At 40.5% G+C, this 15880-nt stretch overlaps 1 protein-coding gene across 1 annotated transcript in view; it reads right to left on the bottom strand.

Moving 5' to 3' along the window:
* LOC127237995 (cadherin-like and PC-esterase domain-containing protein 1) overlaps positions 1-15880 on the bottom strand; it is a 78211-nt gene that overhangs the window by 21153 nt on the left and 41178 nt on the right. The window contains exon 5 of the mRNA XM_051206434.1: positions 12174-12249. Coding sequence (XP_051062391.1) covers positions 12174-12249 — 76 coding nt within the window. The remainder of the gene's footprint in view (positions 1-12173; positions 12250-15880) is intronic.

The following is a 15880-nucleotide window of genomic DNA, read 5'->3' as shown; positions in this document are numbered from 1 at the left end:
AAATGACTGCAGGGAAAAGAGGACATCCCCATTTCACCACAAGATGGCGCTAGGAGTAGTTTTTTTTTTTTTTTTTTTTTTAAAGATGGTCTCAAAAGCTAAAGCAATGAATGAATCACAGGGTTTGAAATATGTTTGAGTCTGTGCCTCTCTCGCAGACAGGAGCAGGGCAGACAGGATGTCTAGCCCATCATCAAAGGGGCAAACATCTTCTATAGCTACTCCATTATTCAGTTAATTACATTTCTACCAGGACAAGTGTCCTTTATAATCACAACTTTGCTCAAAATCAGACTCTGATTCTGTGTAGAAATCTGAATCACTTTCCTCATACTTTGCTGGAACTTTCATTTTCACTCTCCATCTAGGTAATTCGTCAATGGGATGTGCCAGATTGGGAAAGACTAAATGCCTGTTACGATGTATTGATCTTAATAAATGTGTATTATCATACCGATGACCTACAAAGCAATGTTCTGGAGATGAGTCATAACCAACGTCATCCCATGAGCAATGCAGTGCAACATACAGCCGAGGAAGTTATGCACATGTCAGCTAATACCTCACATTAATGGACCATTATTTTCTAACGCTGATGATATAGTCAAGTCTGTGTATTGGTCTGGACTGCTGTGAAAATGAATGAAGAGATCCTTGAACACCTCAAACTTATTAACGCCATCTTTCTTTCATAACACTTGCAATATTATTGTCAGCAAATATCTGTCTTTACAACCAGAGAAAGGCAGGGGGAGTAAATGACTTGAAATTCAACATAGTATATCTCCCAACACTACTGACCCCTCCGTCTCTCCCTTCTTCCCTCCCTTTCTCTGTCTCTGTCCCACTTTGTCTCTCCCAATCTCCCTCTCTCTCTCCCTCTCTCTCTCTCTCTCTCTCTCTCTCTCTCTCTCTCTCTGTGTGTGTGTGTGTGTGTGTGTGTGTGTGTGTGTGTAGATATACATATATGCAGAGATCAGAAGTCTGTGTCCCACATCTTCCTCTATAATTTTCCACCATAGTTTTTGAAACAGGACTGCTCATTGAACATGGAGCTTGTCCTTTTGTTTAGGCTGGCTGGCTAGCAAACTCTGGAGAGCCTATCTTTGCCCATCCTAGCTCTGGGGTTACAGGCATATATGTCTGTGTCTGGCTTTTTACATGAGTACTAAAGATCTGTCTTAGAGTTTTTATTGCTCCAAGCAACTTGGAGGGGAAAGGGTTTGTCTGATTTACACTTTCAAATCACTGTCCATCATTGAAAGAAGTCAGGACAGGAACTCAAACAGGGCAGGAAGCTGGAGGCAGGTGCTGATGCAGAGGCCATGGTGGAGTACTGCTTACTGGCTTGTTCCTCCTGCTTTCTCATAGAACCCAGGACGCCTTGCCCAGGGATGGTACTCCCCGCAATGTGTTAGGCCCTCCCACATCTACCATTAACCAAATAATTAACTCACAGGAAAAATGAGTTACAGATCATGGTGAGCGGCATATGGGTGCTAGGAATTGACATCATCCAGGGCTCTTAACCTCTGAGCCATCTCTCCAGGCCCAAGATTCCAGATGATGTCTCAATATTTCTGTCCAATACACAATGGAGATGCCAAGTGAATGGAAGAATCACATAGTTCCCAAATAACAGATTATAGCAAGTGGTAGATACTTTATCACATTTTCAAGGAAACGAAGCAAGGCTGTTATAATTTTCTGGCAGGTATAAGATCAAACAAGGTCATTAGAATAGCCACGAAATGCAAGTGGTTCTCAACCTTCCTATGCTATAACCCTCTAATATAATTCCTCATGTTGTGGTGACCCCCAACCATAAAATTGTTGTCATTGCCACTTCATAACTGTACTTTGCTACTGTTATGATTTTTAATATAAATATCTGATATGCAGATGGTCTCAGGTGATCACTGTGAAAGGGCCATTCAACCCTCAAGGGGCTGCAACCCACAGGTTGAGAACCACTGCTCTAATGTGATGAGATGCTGTCATAAGAAGAGGAAGTTAGAAGACAGTCTAAAGACAGGAAGGTGTCTTTTGCAAGTTGAGGAAAAGCCTCATAAGAATCCACATGACCTGACACAGTAATTGTGGGCTCCTCTCTAGAAGTAGGAGTAATACCTCCTGAAACTTGAACCATGTAGTCTGTGGTACTTTGCTTCATACATGCTAACAAAATTGCATCTAAGAAACCACTAACAGGCACTATTCCCTTGGGCATAGTGTTGATCCAGGTGGCTGGTAGACCATGATCACTCAGGTTAGGAATACAGAGGAACTGTATTTCTAAACTAGGAGTAGATGTTATCCATCACCTGCATCATTGAGGGAGAGGGAATGGGAAAGGGAAAGAGAGGGAGAAGGACAAGGAGAGGGAGAGGGAGAGAGAGAGAGAGAGAGAGAGAGAGAGATTGTGGCAGATCTACCTTGGGTTTACTAGTTAGCATGTGTGTCATTTATGCTTGTGTTAACCCTTTTCATGTCACTGTAGCAGACAACACTGCACTGAACTTCAAACCTCAGAAGAGTATAAGGGATAACAAGCATTGATAATGCACAAAGATAAGCCACATTTCCTGGTGTGATCTAGCTAAACAGAGATGTAAAGAATAGGCAGTCTAAGGAATAGAGACCAGAAAAGCATCTCTGGGGTCACCTGGAAAAAGGAAGGATAAAAGAAGAACCTTCATTAGTCAAAACAACTCCATTTCTTTCTGTAGTGAGATTCCTCAGTTTCGTGTGTGTGCACATGTGTATGTGTGTGTATGCGTGCGTGCGTGTGTGTGTGTGTGTGTGTGTGTGTGTGTGCGTGCGTGCGTGTGTGTGTGTGTGTGTGTGTGTGTGTGATTTGTTTTTAATGTTTAGACCCAAATAAAAACTACCCACCAAAGTCCACTGGCGTCTGGACAAAGGCATTTCCTTTCTGGTCTAGGTTTAGGAGATGCACCTCATACATTCTCACTTTCTTTTGTATGGCATATGTGTAAATGAAGCTGAAACACAACAGTTATCCACAGCACCAGATTTATTTCCTCCAGCTTGAATACATAATCACTGAAAAGAGGCTGCCTAGAGAACAAACCTATGAGAAGAACCGAAGCATCCTTGGAGAGGTACAGAGGGAGGCTTCTTGCCATTGACTCCCTGCTCCATCCTTGAGCCGTCAGCACTTAGCAGTCAAAAGAAACAATGACAATATAACTGAAGATAGGACAACCTGCAAGTCTGCCTGGGAGAATTATGCATCCATCTCCAACCTGCATGCATGGAGATCAATCAAGAACCTGAGAAGGTGCTCTGCTTATCATTTTTCCTATCAGTGAGGTAATATGTATGCCCTTTGGCTACCTGGAACATCACCCAGAAGAGGCTTCTACCACAGGCAATTTTATTCATAGCTTCCCAGCATACTCACTGATAGCAATCACATATTTCCAATTCTTCTACTGATGCAAATGTCTGACTATAAATGGCTACAATGTGAAGGAATGAGATGTGTTCTTGGTCCTTGACCTATAACATCAGATCAATACTTACATCATAGTGAGTAACTGGGCAAGTCAATCTGTGCTTTGGCAAGCCCCTCTAATGAGATGGTAGGGCTCTCTTCCCATAACTTCAACACTCTCTACTAACAACCGTTCTATTTTCATTAATCTTTAACATCCCAAAACAGTAGTGATTATAACATTGTATTGGATCCTTCTCCCATGGCTGTGACACAATTCCTCACAAATGCGCAGCCAAAGTAGCATTTCAGTCAAATTGTCTAATTTCCTAACCCAACTAGCAGCTGGCAAAACCCCGAGGAGGCCCTCTTTCGCAAACCACACTATCAGAATACTCCCCTAGCTTTTGTTGATGAATGTTCTGACTGTAGAGCAATGGACCTTCTCTACAATGGAGATTCAAGAACTCCAATTCATTTCCACTTACCTTCACATGGATAGCATTCTTGTGGTTCTTCTTTGCAATGAGTGCTAGTAGTTTGTTATGGTGATTGTAATGGATGATGGAATGAAAATGACCCCCATAGGCTCATAGAGGGTGGCATTATTTGAAAGGATTGGGACATGTGGTCTAGTTAGAGTAGATGTGGCCTTGTTGGAAGAAGTATGTCACTGGGGGGAGTGGGCTTTGAGGTTTAGAAGCTCAAATCAGGTGCAGTGTCTCTTTTGTTTGTTCTGCTGTCTACCAATCCAGACGTAGGACACTTAGCTCCTTCTCCAGCACCATGTCTGCCTGCATGCCACCTTGCTTCCCGCCATGATGATAATGGACCAAACCTCAGAAACGTTAAGCTAGTCCCAATGAAATGTTTTCCTTTATAAGAGTTGCTGTGGCATGTTCACAGCAAAATAACACTAAGACATTTGTTTTGACCCATATTTTTCAAATATTTCAGAGAGTAACTGGGTAATGGAAGAGGCTGTTTCATGGGTGATGACCAACTTAAATGGTGATAGTTGCCGGTGATTTTAAAGTCCAGGAGTGAGGTGATATTTTTCCATTTTAGTAATATGAGGAAGGCACTCTTGGAATAGATGCAGCACATTCAGGTGATTTCCTCCTGTGCTTTTCATGTAGGAACAGAGAGTTGTAAGTTTGGTGGGCTCACGACAGGTGTGGAAGGGCAATACAAATGTTACAAGGGGCCGTGGGGCAATACTTCTGGTGACTAACAGGGGTCCATGTTAGGTACGAAAAAGGTTATGAGAGAAAAATGACATACATTTGAAAGTGGAAAAATTGAAAGTACCACCAGCGTTACTCAGGCAAGTACTGTCTATATTCAAGCATCCACATCCAGACTCAGCAGGTTCTGAAATGAAGAAACCCAAAGGCTGTGATTGCAAGGTGCAGAGTTAGTTAGAGCTTTCATATTATCAACTCTACTGATGCAAGTCACCAAGGAAAGTCACAGAAGTGGAAAACTAAAGGCAAATAAAAGGAAGGTCATGGACATGATGATCTCAGATAGCTGGGAGCCTAGGATGATAACAATGGGGAGGGGGTGGGGCTATCCATACAGAAGTCAGAATTCACAAGAAAACCTGTTAAGGGGAGTAAATTAACCCAGGGATGGCTTTCTTATGCAGTATGGTGAGAGTCTAAACGCTGATTGACAGCCAGAAGAAAGGATAGCAAGAGACTTGCAAGTCCCCCTCCCAATATCAGAATTAAGGTTTTAGTAGAAAGCCCAAGCTCATCAATTTTATGACTAGCATCATTTGTTTTTAGAGGCAAATAGAAGCTGAACTCACTAAGGCTTGGGAGAACGTAAAGGCATAGTGGAGCAGAGGGAGCAGAGAGTAGAGGAGTATATGAGACAGAGGACAAAGGAGGATGGGGCCACTGGAGGGAATCCAGCGATCACTGGTTTTCCACGGAGAAGGTTTATGAAGGGACTTCCAGCATTGCAATTCTACTCAGCGACACAGTAGCTTCGCAATTTTCCATCCTCACCTCTTTTTTCTCAGCCACGTTCCCACTCCAGACTAGGCAGAATCCTGCAGAGGTATAAGTTGTCTGGCTTCTCAATCATATGCATTTGAGTGTATGAGTGTTGTTCTAGATAATTCCCCCCTAGATGGAATGAGCACCAGGGAGACAGTTGCCTGGCCCTTAATATACACACTTCAATAAGCAGACCCATCAGGCTTGATTTATCTCTTTATGGAAAGGTGGGTTAAAATCTCTCTTGCTATAAGGTAGGTACTGGGCTGGACTTCACAGATAGAGCATGAGAGCTTTGACCTGGTCACTACGGAGATGAAGAAAGGTAGATGATTCCTATAAGCTTTGGGGATGCTGGCCAGGGAAGAACTGAATGGAAATTTAAATGTACTTCTAGAGAGTCCATGTTAGACATTTCTGAGTTTGTGAACTTCGTTTATAAAAGTGCAAATACAGCTAAGAGACTTATGACTGGAGCAAGGATGTCCCATTGGCTTACTTTCTGCATATCATATTGATCAAGTCACAATAAAGAAGTGAGACTTTTTACTTGAAGGCACTATCTTGCATCAGAAATATAATCACATGTAGCACAGAAGGCGAGGGTTTGGGGAGTTGGAAAAGCCTCTAGAATAGTGGTTCTCAACCTTCCTAATTTGGGACCCTTTAATACATTTCCTCATGTTGTGGTGACCCCAACCATAAAATTATCTTCATTGTTACTTCATTACTGTAATTATGCTACTGTTATGAATGATAATGTAAATATCTCTGTTTTCCAATGGTCTTAGGCAACCTCTCTGAAAGGGTTATTCAACCCCCTCCCCCAAAGGGGTTACAGATTAAGAACTGCTGATCAAGAAGTTCACAGAAAATACAGAAGAAAGCATCAGGATACAAGAAAGGCAAACTTTGGAAATATTAGACCTGGAATATATTTCATACACATACATTATCAGTCAGTGCTAAAAATAATAGCTTCAATTATATTATATTAATGATATATCTTATAATTTCTGCTTGGATGTAGCATATGCATTAAATTTTATAGTTTTTCTTTCTACTTTTTTTTTTAAGGGAACTGACATGTCACAAAAAAAAGAAAGAAAGAAAGAAAAAAAGAAAGAAAGAAAGAAAGAAAGGAAAAGAAAGCAATAAGGATGTGGGGGGGTGGGTCCTAAAATGACCCATGTGTTATCACTGAATACATATCTTGGTCTCTTTTTAAAAGTTCATACAAAAGCCAGGGCTCAGACCTAAGACACAAATTACTTGAAAGAATGAATAACACTTAAAACAAAACAAAATCCTTGGCACACTCCAAAGCAGGGCTTCTGGACGGCGACGCTGCGCTAAAAAGAATAAAAACAACTCACAGCCCTGCAGAATAATCCTCTTATGTTCATGTTTTCGTACTTCAAATATGGGAAAGTAATTCCTTTTATCAAAAAAATAAAATAAAGAGCAAACCTCATAGATGTCACAAACAACAAGTTGTACCAACTAAATACTATAAAATACTTTCCCCCACAAAAGGCAAAGTATTAAATGGCAAGACAAAAATAAATCTTTTCACTAGCTAGAAAACTTTCCATGGGTGTGTGTCCTCCCATATGAGTCACAAGTCTAAGGTCAGGTAAATGCTGGCTGGAGAAGGAACACACCCTGTGAGCTCTACAAGTTATCTCTGACGGGACTTCTGATTCTGGCCAGAACTCAGCCCTCTCTCACTTGTCTGAGTCCCAAATGCATCCACCCATATGTCCATCACTCCTCTCAGCATCTTGATGGCTATGTCTTTTCTAAGACAAAGCACTAGACAGCAAGTCCCTGTGGAATCATTGGATCTCACTGTCTTTCTGTCAACCTCCAAATTCAATATTCTTACAGACTAATCAACAGAAGCAAAACTATATTATACTAGTTACTCCGACTGAATACTGATTATACTGTCATGGATCTCCAAAACTGATGGAGATGCTTGCCCATGCATCTTTCATACTTTGGCACATTTTACAGGTGCATTAACAGTTTTTCTTCCAAACTATTTTTTTTCAAAGATATTTCTATAATGGATAGTCTTGGAAGAGAGAAATGCCACCTCTGGGAAGAGGGAAAGTTTGGTATTGTGTCTAAGTTAGCCCAGGCTATCCTTAGCTCCTTAAGTAGTCAAAGATGACATGCACCTTCCTGTTCTTCCTGTCTTCATCTCTAGGATAGAACCTAAGCTTCAGGCATGTAGGAGAGGACTCTATCAGCTCAGCCTACTGCCCATTATAAAATAAACAAACTCTCTAAGTCATGCGAAGGTCAACTAAGGTCGAACAGATACAAGTACTGGGCATTGCTCATATCAACAACTCTGGAAATAACAACTTCATTTCTGACATAGGCATCTTGCATCATCCCAACAATATCCATAAAAGTATGCCATGTGTCTTCTGAGCTGAGAAGTAAACCAAATCCCACACCTGTCAGAGTTTTTCTCAGAAACATAAAATTCTTGTGCTAATCAACCATAAAAAGAGAAAACAATTGAGTAATGTGAGGCTGCTGCTCAATTTTTTAAAAATAGGGGTAGTCCAGACACCATTTATTAAGCATATGTATTAGTTATAATACTACACAGCAAGTTTTATTCTTAAGCAAATGTTATAATATATATATATGCACATATAATTCACTTGATTTTAAGAGCGAAATTATGAAGTAGGCCTAATTATCCACACTTAAAGATTTGAAAACAAAAGCGGGACCAAAAAAGTTTTAATAAAATTAAGTAATTCATATTGTTAACTAGTGGTAAAGCTAAAAATCTCTGGAATTTAACTTTTATTAGCCTCTAAATAAAGCAGAATTTAAAACAGTGCGAGCTATTTTGGCTGTAAACAGAATGTACTATATAGCATTATGCTTAATTTTGTATTTCTATGTTTGTTTTTCCTTCAAAAACGTAATACCTGCTAATTGAGACACTTTTATATTGCAAGCATGCTACTTAAAAATTTCATATGCGTCATCTTATTTTCATGATCTTTTCTACTGATCAAATTTGGTTTTAGACAACTTTGCACGTGTATGTAGTACATAGCAACCACGGTCACCTACATCCCTATCATCCTGTCAACTCCCCTCATCCCAAGACAAGTTTATTAAGATTGACCAGTACTTTGTGTGCCCCATAGGTTTGATGCTGTCGTCTGTAGCTCAGTGGGCTCAGCAACGGGTTAATGTTTCATGAGAATTATCTTATTGTCATGATTTTCTTTTTGAGACAGTGAGTGACCTACCCAGCTGGCTCAAGGTCACTATCATGCCTATCTCTTGAGTAAGGGAGTAGAGCTATACACCACTGTCCTCAACCCAACCTACCCCTTGAATGATTCCATACTTTAAATACTAGAGTGATATTACTATTCAATATTCAATATTCAATATTCACAGCAAACCAATTAGTTTCAGCCTGTGAAAAAGTTAATTTTGTATTTTGTGTATCCATAGACAAAAGTGCCACAAAAGCTACTGTTCATAAAATTCAGGTCAGAAAATAATGCTGTGGGTACATGCTTTTAAATCTAGACACTTAAGAAGATTAACTTCAGCTCAGGAAAGATAACAAAACTATCTTGTTAGGAGATGAATAGAAAACGAGCGAGCGAGGAAGAATGAGTAAAAAAGGGCAACATATTTCTAGAACTGATGTTCTTCAGAGTGAAGTCATTTTCAAAGTAAAGAAGGCAGAAAATACTTTCTAATTTTATGGAAGCAAGGAACGAATAACATATTAGGCTTTCTTGAGGAGTGTGTACGCATGTATTTGAAAGTATACCATACTACAAACAACCACTCACTGCTATGCTGTCCTTCTGTTTTCTATTTTGTTCTGAACCAACCACTCTTACACATAAATCACAGTGGGGAAGCAGCAACAATAACAACAACAAAACAATGTGTTAAAACCTGGAAACGGTGCTCAAAATGCACATAATTTGGGGTGGGGAGGTTATCTTAACTAAAGGAACTCTGGTATTTATTAATATTTAGTGGTGGAAACAATTGTTTTACTTAGCCCAGAAGAGCATTCTTGTTTGCTGATTACTTACTTATTTGAGTGTTTATATGGATGTGCAGGAGGGGTGTGTTCATGTATGTGCACCTGTGCGTGGAGGGCAGAGGCCAACATCATGTGTCTTTCCCAATCACTCTTTACTTTATTTTGAGACAGGGTCCCTGACTGAACCTGGAGTTTACTGAACTGGTAAGACATAAATGATGGGAATCTAACTCAGGTATGCATGCTTTTAAGACAACCATTTACTGACCGACTCTTCTCCATACACCCATATTATGGTTTTCAAAATAACAAGCTAGCTAGAGATGTAGCTAAATAGCAGGGTGCTTTCTTAGCATGCAAAGCCTCTGATTCAGTTCCTATCCCTGCAGAGGAGACAGGATGGGGTAATGGCACATACCTAAAATCCGAAGTACTTGTGAATTAGAGGGAGCAGGATCATAAATTCAAGGAAGCTAGGCTGAGTTATCTAGGCTTTCCTGTGAAAATTGGCAGCATGGGGGGCGGGGAGCAGTAGTTAAGAGAAAGAGAAGAGAAGAAGATGGGAGAGGAGGACATGAGGGAGCAGGAAGATTGAGTCAGGGTAAGAATAGAGAGCAAGAAAAGAGATACCATAATAGAGGGAGCCATTATACGTTTAAAAAGAAATCTGGCACTAGGGAAATGTCCAGAGATCTACAAGGATGACCCCAACTAACAATCTAAGCAATAGTGGAGAGGATACCTTAAATGCCCTTCCCCAATAATGAGATTGATGACTACCTTAAATGCCATCCTAGAGCCTTCATCCAGTAGCTGATAGAAGCAGAAGCAGACACTAACAGCTAAACACTGAGCAGAACTCCTGTAATCCAGTTGCAGAGAGGAGTGATAAACAAAGAAGTCAAGATCAGGCTGGAGAAACCCACAGAGACAGCTGACCTGAACAAGGGGGAGCTCATGGACTCCAGTCTGTTATCTGGGAAATCCGTGGGTGTTAGTCAGGACTGGGCAGTCTATGGGGCCTCTGGTAGTGGATTAGTATTTATCCGTAGTATATGAATGGACTTTGGGAGCCCATCCCACATAGAGGGATACTCTCTCAGCCTAGACACATGGGGGGAGGGCTTAGGTTCTGCTCCAAATGATATGACAGACTTTGAAGATTCCCCCATGGAAGGCCTCACCCTCCCTGGGGAGCAGAAAGGGGATGGGATAGGGGTTGGGGAGAGGACAGTGGAGGAGGGGAGGGAGAAGAAACTGGGATTGACATGTAAAACAAGCTTGCTTCAAATTTAAATAAAAAAAGAGAGAGAAACATAACAAAAAGATAATAAATAAATGAGCCAGAAACTATGCATTCAATCATATTGTGCTGTGAAACAACACATACAAAATAAGTCACTCACTATTATTTTAGAAATATATCTTAAATTTAAAGAAAAATTACTGACTTGTTTTTATTTTAATCCTGGGTTAGTGGAGAGGAGATTGCCCTCAGTATAGTGAGACATGCCTGCCAGGCTGACACTTGACTAGGAGGCAAAACCCCACAGAGAAGCCAGTGGGCATCAGTATGCCACATTTCCAGAATCTACCAAGGCATAAATTAATAAATACAGAAATGAAGCCATGCAGATCTAAATTTTAATTATGAAGTAAAACACTTCCTAGGGGCACAAGCATTGATGGGTCTAAATAAGAAATCTAAGGTACTTTCACCAATGAGTTCTAAGGTAGGCTATAATTTTATCTGTGAAGACTTATTTCATCTCTAGAGGCTCACTTCCCCTTCTGACATCTTTTCCACTCTGGGAACTGTGCAGGAACTGGAGGTAGTGATTTTTCTCCAAAATTCCTCATACAATGAAGATAGAACTTCACTTAGTGTCTTGAACACAGTGAGCAGGTTTCAGAGAGGGAAAACAAAATTTGGAGAACAGAATAGCTGTTCTAGCTTGCTTCCTGTTGCTATGATGAACCAACATGACCAAGAACAACTCTGGAAGGAGAAAGTTTGTTTTAGGGCACAGCTTGGAAGTCAGGGAAAGAACTTAAGGCAGAAACTACAGCATAGACCACGGAGGAATGCTGCCTACTACTGGCTTGCTATCCATGTTCAGATTGCTTTCTTATATAAACCAGACCTACCTAGCCCACCTGTGTTGGCACTAGCCAACAGTGGTCTGGACCACATCAAACACGGGGACAAAATGTCCCACAGTTTTGTCTACAATGTAGGCCAATCTGATGTAGATATTTTCTCAGTTAAACTTTCACCTTCCCAGATGACCCTGATCTGTGTCAAGCTGACAAAGCAAAACAAAAATAACTAGCACAATGACATAATCATAAGCCTTTTTAAAAAGTCAAGATATATATAACTAAGAATTACAACAACAATCATTTTTAAACTAAGGCAGAACTATTTTTTAAAAGAAACATATGACAAATAGAAACAGACTCCTTGGCAAGCCAGATAGGAAAACCAAAAGACGAAAGAACCAGTCATAATAGTATGAGATATTATCATTGGACAGTGGACTTGATAGAAGGGGGAGCTGGGGATGATGTCTTGAGGCTGTGTTATTTGTGATGTATTCAGAAGCCTTCAGATGTCAAACGTTCATGCATCAAGAAGAAAACTAAAGGTTACCTGGAAATCTTCTGATCATTTGACACAAGACTTCTTTTCTGCAAAGCTGAGACTGTATTTCTGGTAATGCATTTATCTGAAAAGAATGAAAAATATCCTAGTGAATTAAGAGTTCACAAATGATGAGGCCAAGAAGAGAGAGAGAAGGAGGGAGGAAGGGGGAGGGAGGGGAGGGAAGGAGGGGGGAAGAAAGGATGGAGGAGGGAAGAAGAGAGGGAGAGATTATTGAGGCATTATTGATTACTTTCAAAGTAATTAAACAGAGCATAGAGACACACAGGGAACAAAAATACAAAGAGAGAGAGAGAGAGAGAGAGAGAGAGAGAGAGAGAGAGAGAGAGAAAGTGCACGAGAGTGAGCTGTAGGTATCCATCTTCTGCTACATCCTCATCTAACTGTAAAACATCTACAAGTGGGCACTTAAATCATTAATGACAAAGTAGTTGATTTGATTACATACAATAGAAATTTGCCCTCAGAAATCTTCAAAATATTTGGGAATAACTTGGCAACTGTTTTTTATTTCAAAGCTATTCTATCTGCTAGAAATAAAAAACACATATTTATGCCAAATATAGTAACATAGCTTCATAGTTGCACATGGCAAAAATATCACTACAGGACTAGAAAGCCAAGTAACCTAAATTCCAGAGGCCACAGTGACTTGAACACTCAGATCTTCAGTGATAAGCCTTACATATGGTCTTTACTTCATAGTGAAGGTCATTGCTGTTTCACCCAGAACAGAACCATTCTATAGCAAGTTCAATTCTCTTGTCTTGTGACTTTACAGTTTGATTAACTAGCTACATGAACTACATCCCCAAACTAAAACCAAATGTGGCAAAACCTTGTTAAAGCTAGAAGGAGAGAGAGGGCGGGCGTGGGGATCTGTTTAAATCAGCTTGAAGATAAGATTTATTCTTGAGGCACTATCGATTACTTTCAAATTAATTCACTCTCTCACAATAAAGTATTTTAGTTTCTTCAACATGTTCTGATGGCAAGCCTAGATAAAACTCAACTGTGTTGGTCAAAATGGTAAGGATATATGGATGCAGTTCTAATTGTGCAGTTGATAGAATCCTAACCTTGAGCATGGTCTGCTTGTTTGTTCTCAATTTCTTCACTTGTACAATAAAGCAAGTAGAGTCTTGAGTTCCATTTTGATCAATTCTGTAATAAGATGTAGCTTTTTCCTAATGATTCATTTAAAGTGCTTTGACCCAGCCTGATGAAATCTTCCCTGATGCTGAGAATCATATTAACTTATACATTTATTCAGCAAACTCTCCATTGACTAAATATAACTTCAGGGAGAACAAGCTGAAGCCTCAGTCTAGTCCTGTAAGCAGACCAACTCTGGGCATGGACAGCATTCCTAAACACCATGTCCTGTGCTGGCTCCAGGGAAACCAACATCTACTGCGCTTACTTTTGTTCGCTCTAGAAGTCAAGGAAAGCTTCCGTGTCAGTGTAGAAAACGGTTCTAGAGTTGTCTACATTTCTCGAATTCAAAAGGTAATTTTAGAGTAAACAAAGACTTTCCTGACAACACCCTGGTTCACCAGTTTAGAATTATTCAGACGAGTTGGGGGGACAGGCAGAGGATCACAAAAGCATGGAAAAGCTGTAACAAGAGATTTCTGCTGTTTTAAGTTATACACGAGGCTTCATTCTGAGGTTATACAAAGCTTCAAAGGGCATTGAATGGAACTATCTTTCCCTATGTAAGGCAAAATCGCTCAGTTGCTAATGATTGAATAGAAATTTTAGCGAAGGAAGGATCCACAAATTGGACAAACACTAGCAAAGCAGCTTTGAAGATGATAGACGAATACAGGTCCCCTCTAACCTTCTCAGGGGCTATGAGCACATGAGCTGCTACTGTGGAAGCCTGGAGCTCCCGCTCTACCTTCCTCTCCTACCCAATCAGGAGGCGACAAAATCCTCCCCCCCCCCCCCGATAGATAGAAGGATTCATGCCTGAACAAGTGGCTCCCGAGGAGCTTCTTCAAGGCAGAGGATGCTAGCACAGATTTCAGAGAGTGGAGTGCTGTGTCACCTCAGAGTATGTCATCACATGAAGTACTAGATCAGAATGGCATCATGCAAAGACTACACTTCAGCAAAGGCAAATGAAGCCAAGGCAAGAAGGCAAGCACCCTTCTACACTTCTAGCTGCTATTTTCCTATCCCTCACCTAATGACTCCCCCTATCACTGTTTCCTCCAGAGCACGGCTTCAGCATTCACTCACTCTTGCAGCCAACTTAACTATGGTGGTATGTCACCATGGTGTCACGGGACACCCAAAACACCATCTCCCTTCAGCTCTGGATTTGAACACAAAACAGAGAAGGGAAACTGGCCAGCACTCCAGTACCATGCACCACAGTCATCGCAAACCCGTTATGTCCCATATTTGACTGTTGAAGCTAACGGCGCTCTCTCATAGTCTAGTGAATTTTGTCTTAATGAATATTACAAAATATAGAAGATTTGTATTATCCAGTGGAATACTGTCAAGGGAGTTTTATCTGGATTCTCTAACTTGTGTGATAAGTTCCTCCAGTAAAACATTGCAACAATGATTTTACTTTTTATTGTATTTTTATTTGTGCATATGTATTCATGTGTCTGCATGGGGAACAATGTACATACACATGTATGCGCATATATCTGGAGGCGGGAGAGCTAACTTGACTATATCATCTTTGGGAATGCCACTTACCTTCTTTGATATGAGGTATCTCATTGGCCAGTAGCTCACTGGTTAAGCTAGACAGGCTGGCAATGAGTCCCAGGGCTGACATTACAGGAGCTTGCCACTCTACCAGCCATTTGTATGTGGGAACTAGGAGTCAAGCTTGTTCTACTTACTGCTTACGTGCTTTGCTGATGAAATATTCCTCGGCCACTTATAAGCTTTATTGTTTAAAAGAGCAGTTTGGGGTTCACTATAAAATTGAGCAGAAGTCATAGAGGTTTCTCATATATTTTAGTACTCCCACACATGCATGTCCTCCACCAATGTCAATGTCATAAAGTAGATATTACATTTGCTATAGTTACTATACCATTAACAGCCGAAACTCATTTTATTAAGACTTTTACTCTGCTTGTGTGTGTATGCATATTAACATGAGTGAACACACATGCTATGTCTTATAAGAGGTTAAATGTCCTCTTTACATATATTTTTGCATATATGATATATACAGACACACATGAAACCCCTTTCGCAGGATTAGAAATTAAATGTAAAATGGTAATAATATTCACCACTGGAATTGTTCTTAAAGGCACAATTGGGAAGACAGAAATATGCATTTTAAAAAATTTCCATTCCCAAGTATACCTCCATAAACTTATTCTGTAGTGAACGTATCTAAATTATTTCTGTTGCACATTATCATGAGAAAGAGTGAAAGTCAGGTCTAGGGAGCAATTCCATAGATAACCAACCAGAGGTCAGGAGTCCTACACCTGTGTGATAGGCCAGGCATGTGTTGCAGGCTTCCTGTAGTCTCAGCACTGGGGAGGCAGAGACCAAGGATTTCTGGGACAAGATGAATACCTAAGTTACCTGGAATTGGAGAGCTCTGGGCTTAGTAGTGACCTTCCACATTACAAAACAGAGAGCAACCGAATGAGCTACCAGAGATCAACTTCAGGTCTCCACAGGCATGCACAGACACGTGTACA

This window comes from Phodopus roborovskii, unplaced genomic scaffold, assembly GCF_943737965.1.
Source record: "Phodopus roborovskii unplaced genomic scaffold, PHOROB, whole genome shotgun sequence".
In the NCBI taxonomy this organism is placed as follows: domain Eukaryota; kingdom Metazoa; phylum Chordata; class Mammalia; order Rodentia; family Cricetidae; genus Phodopus; species Phodopus roborovskii.
The sequence above is the reverse complement of the archived record's forward strand: the minus strand, read 5'-3'. Positions and strand labels throughout refer to the sequence as shown.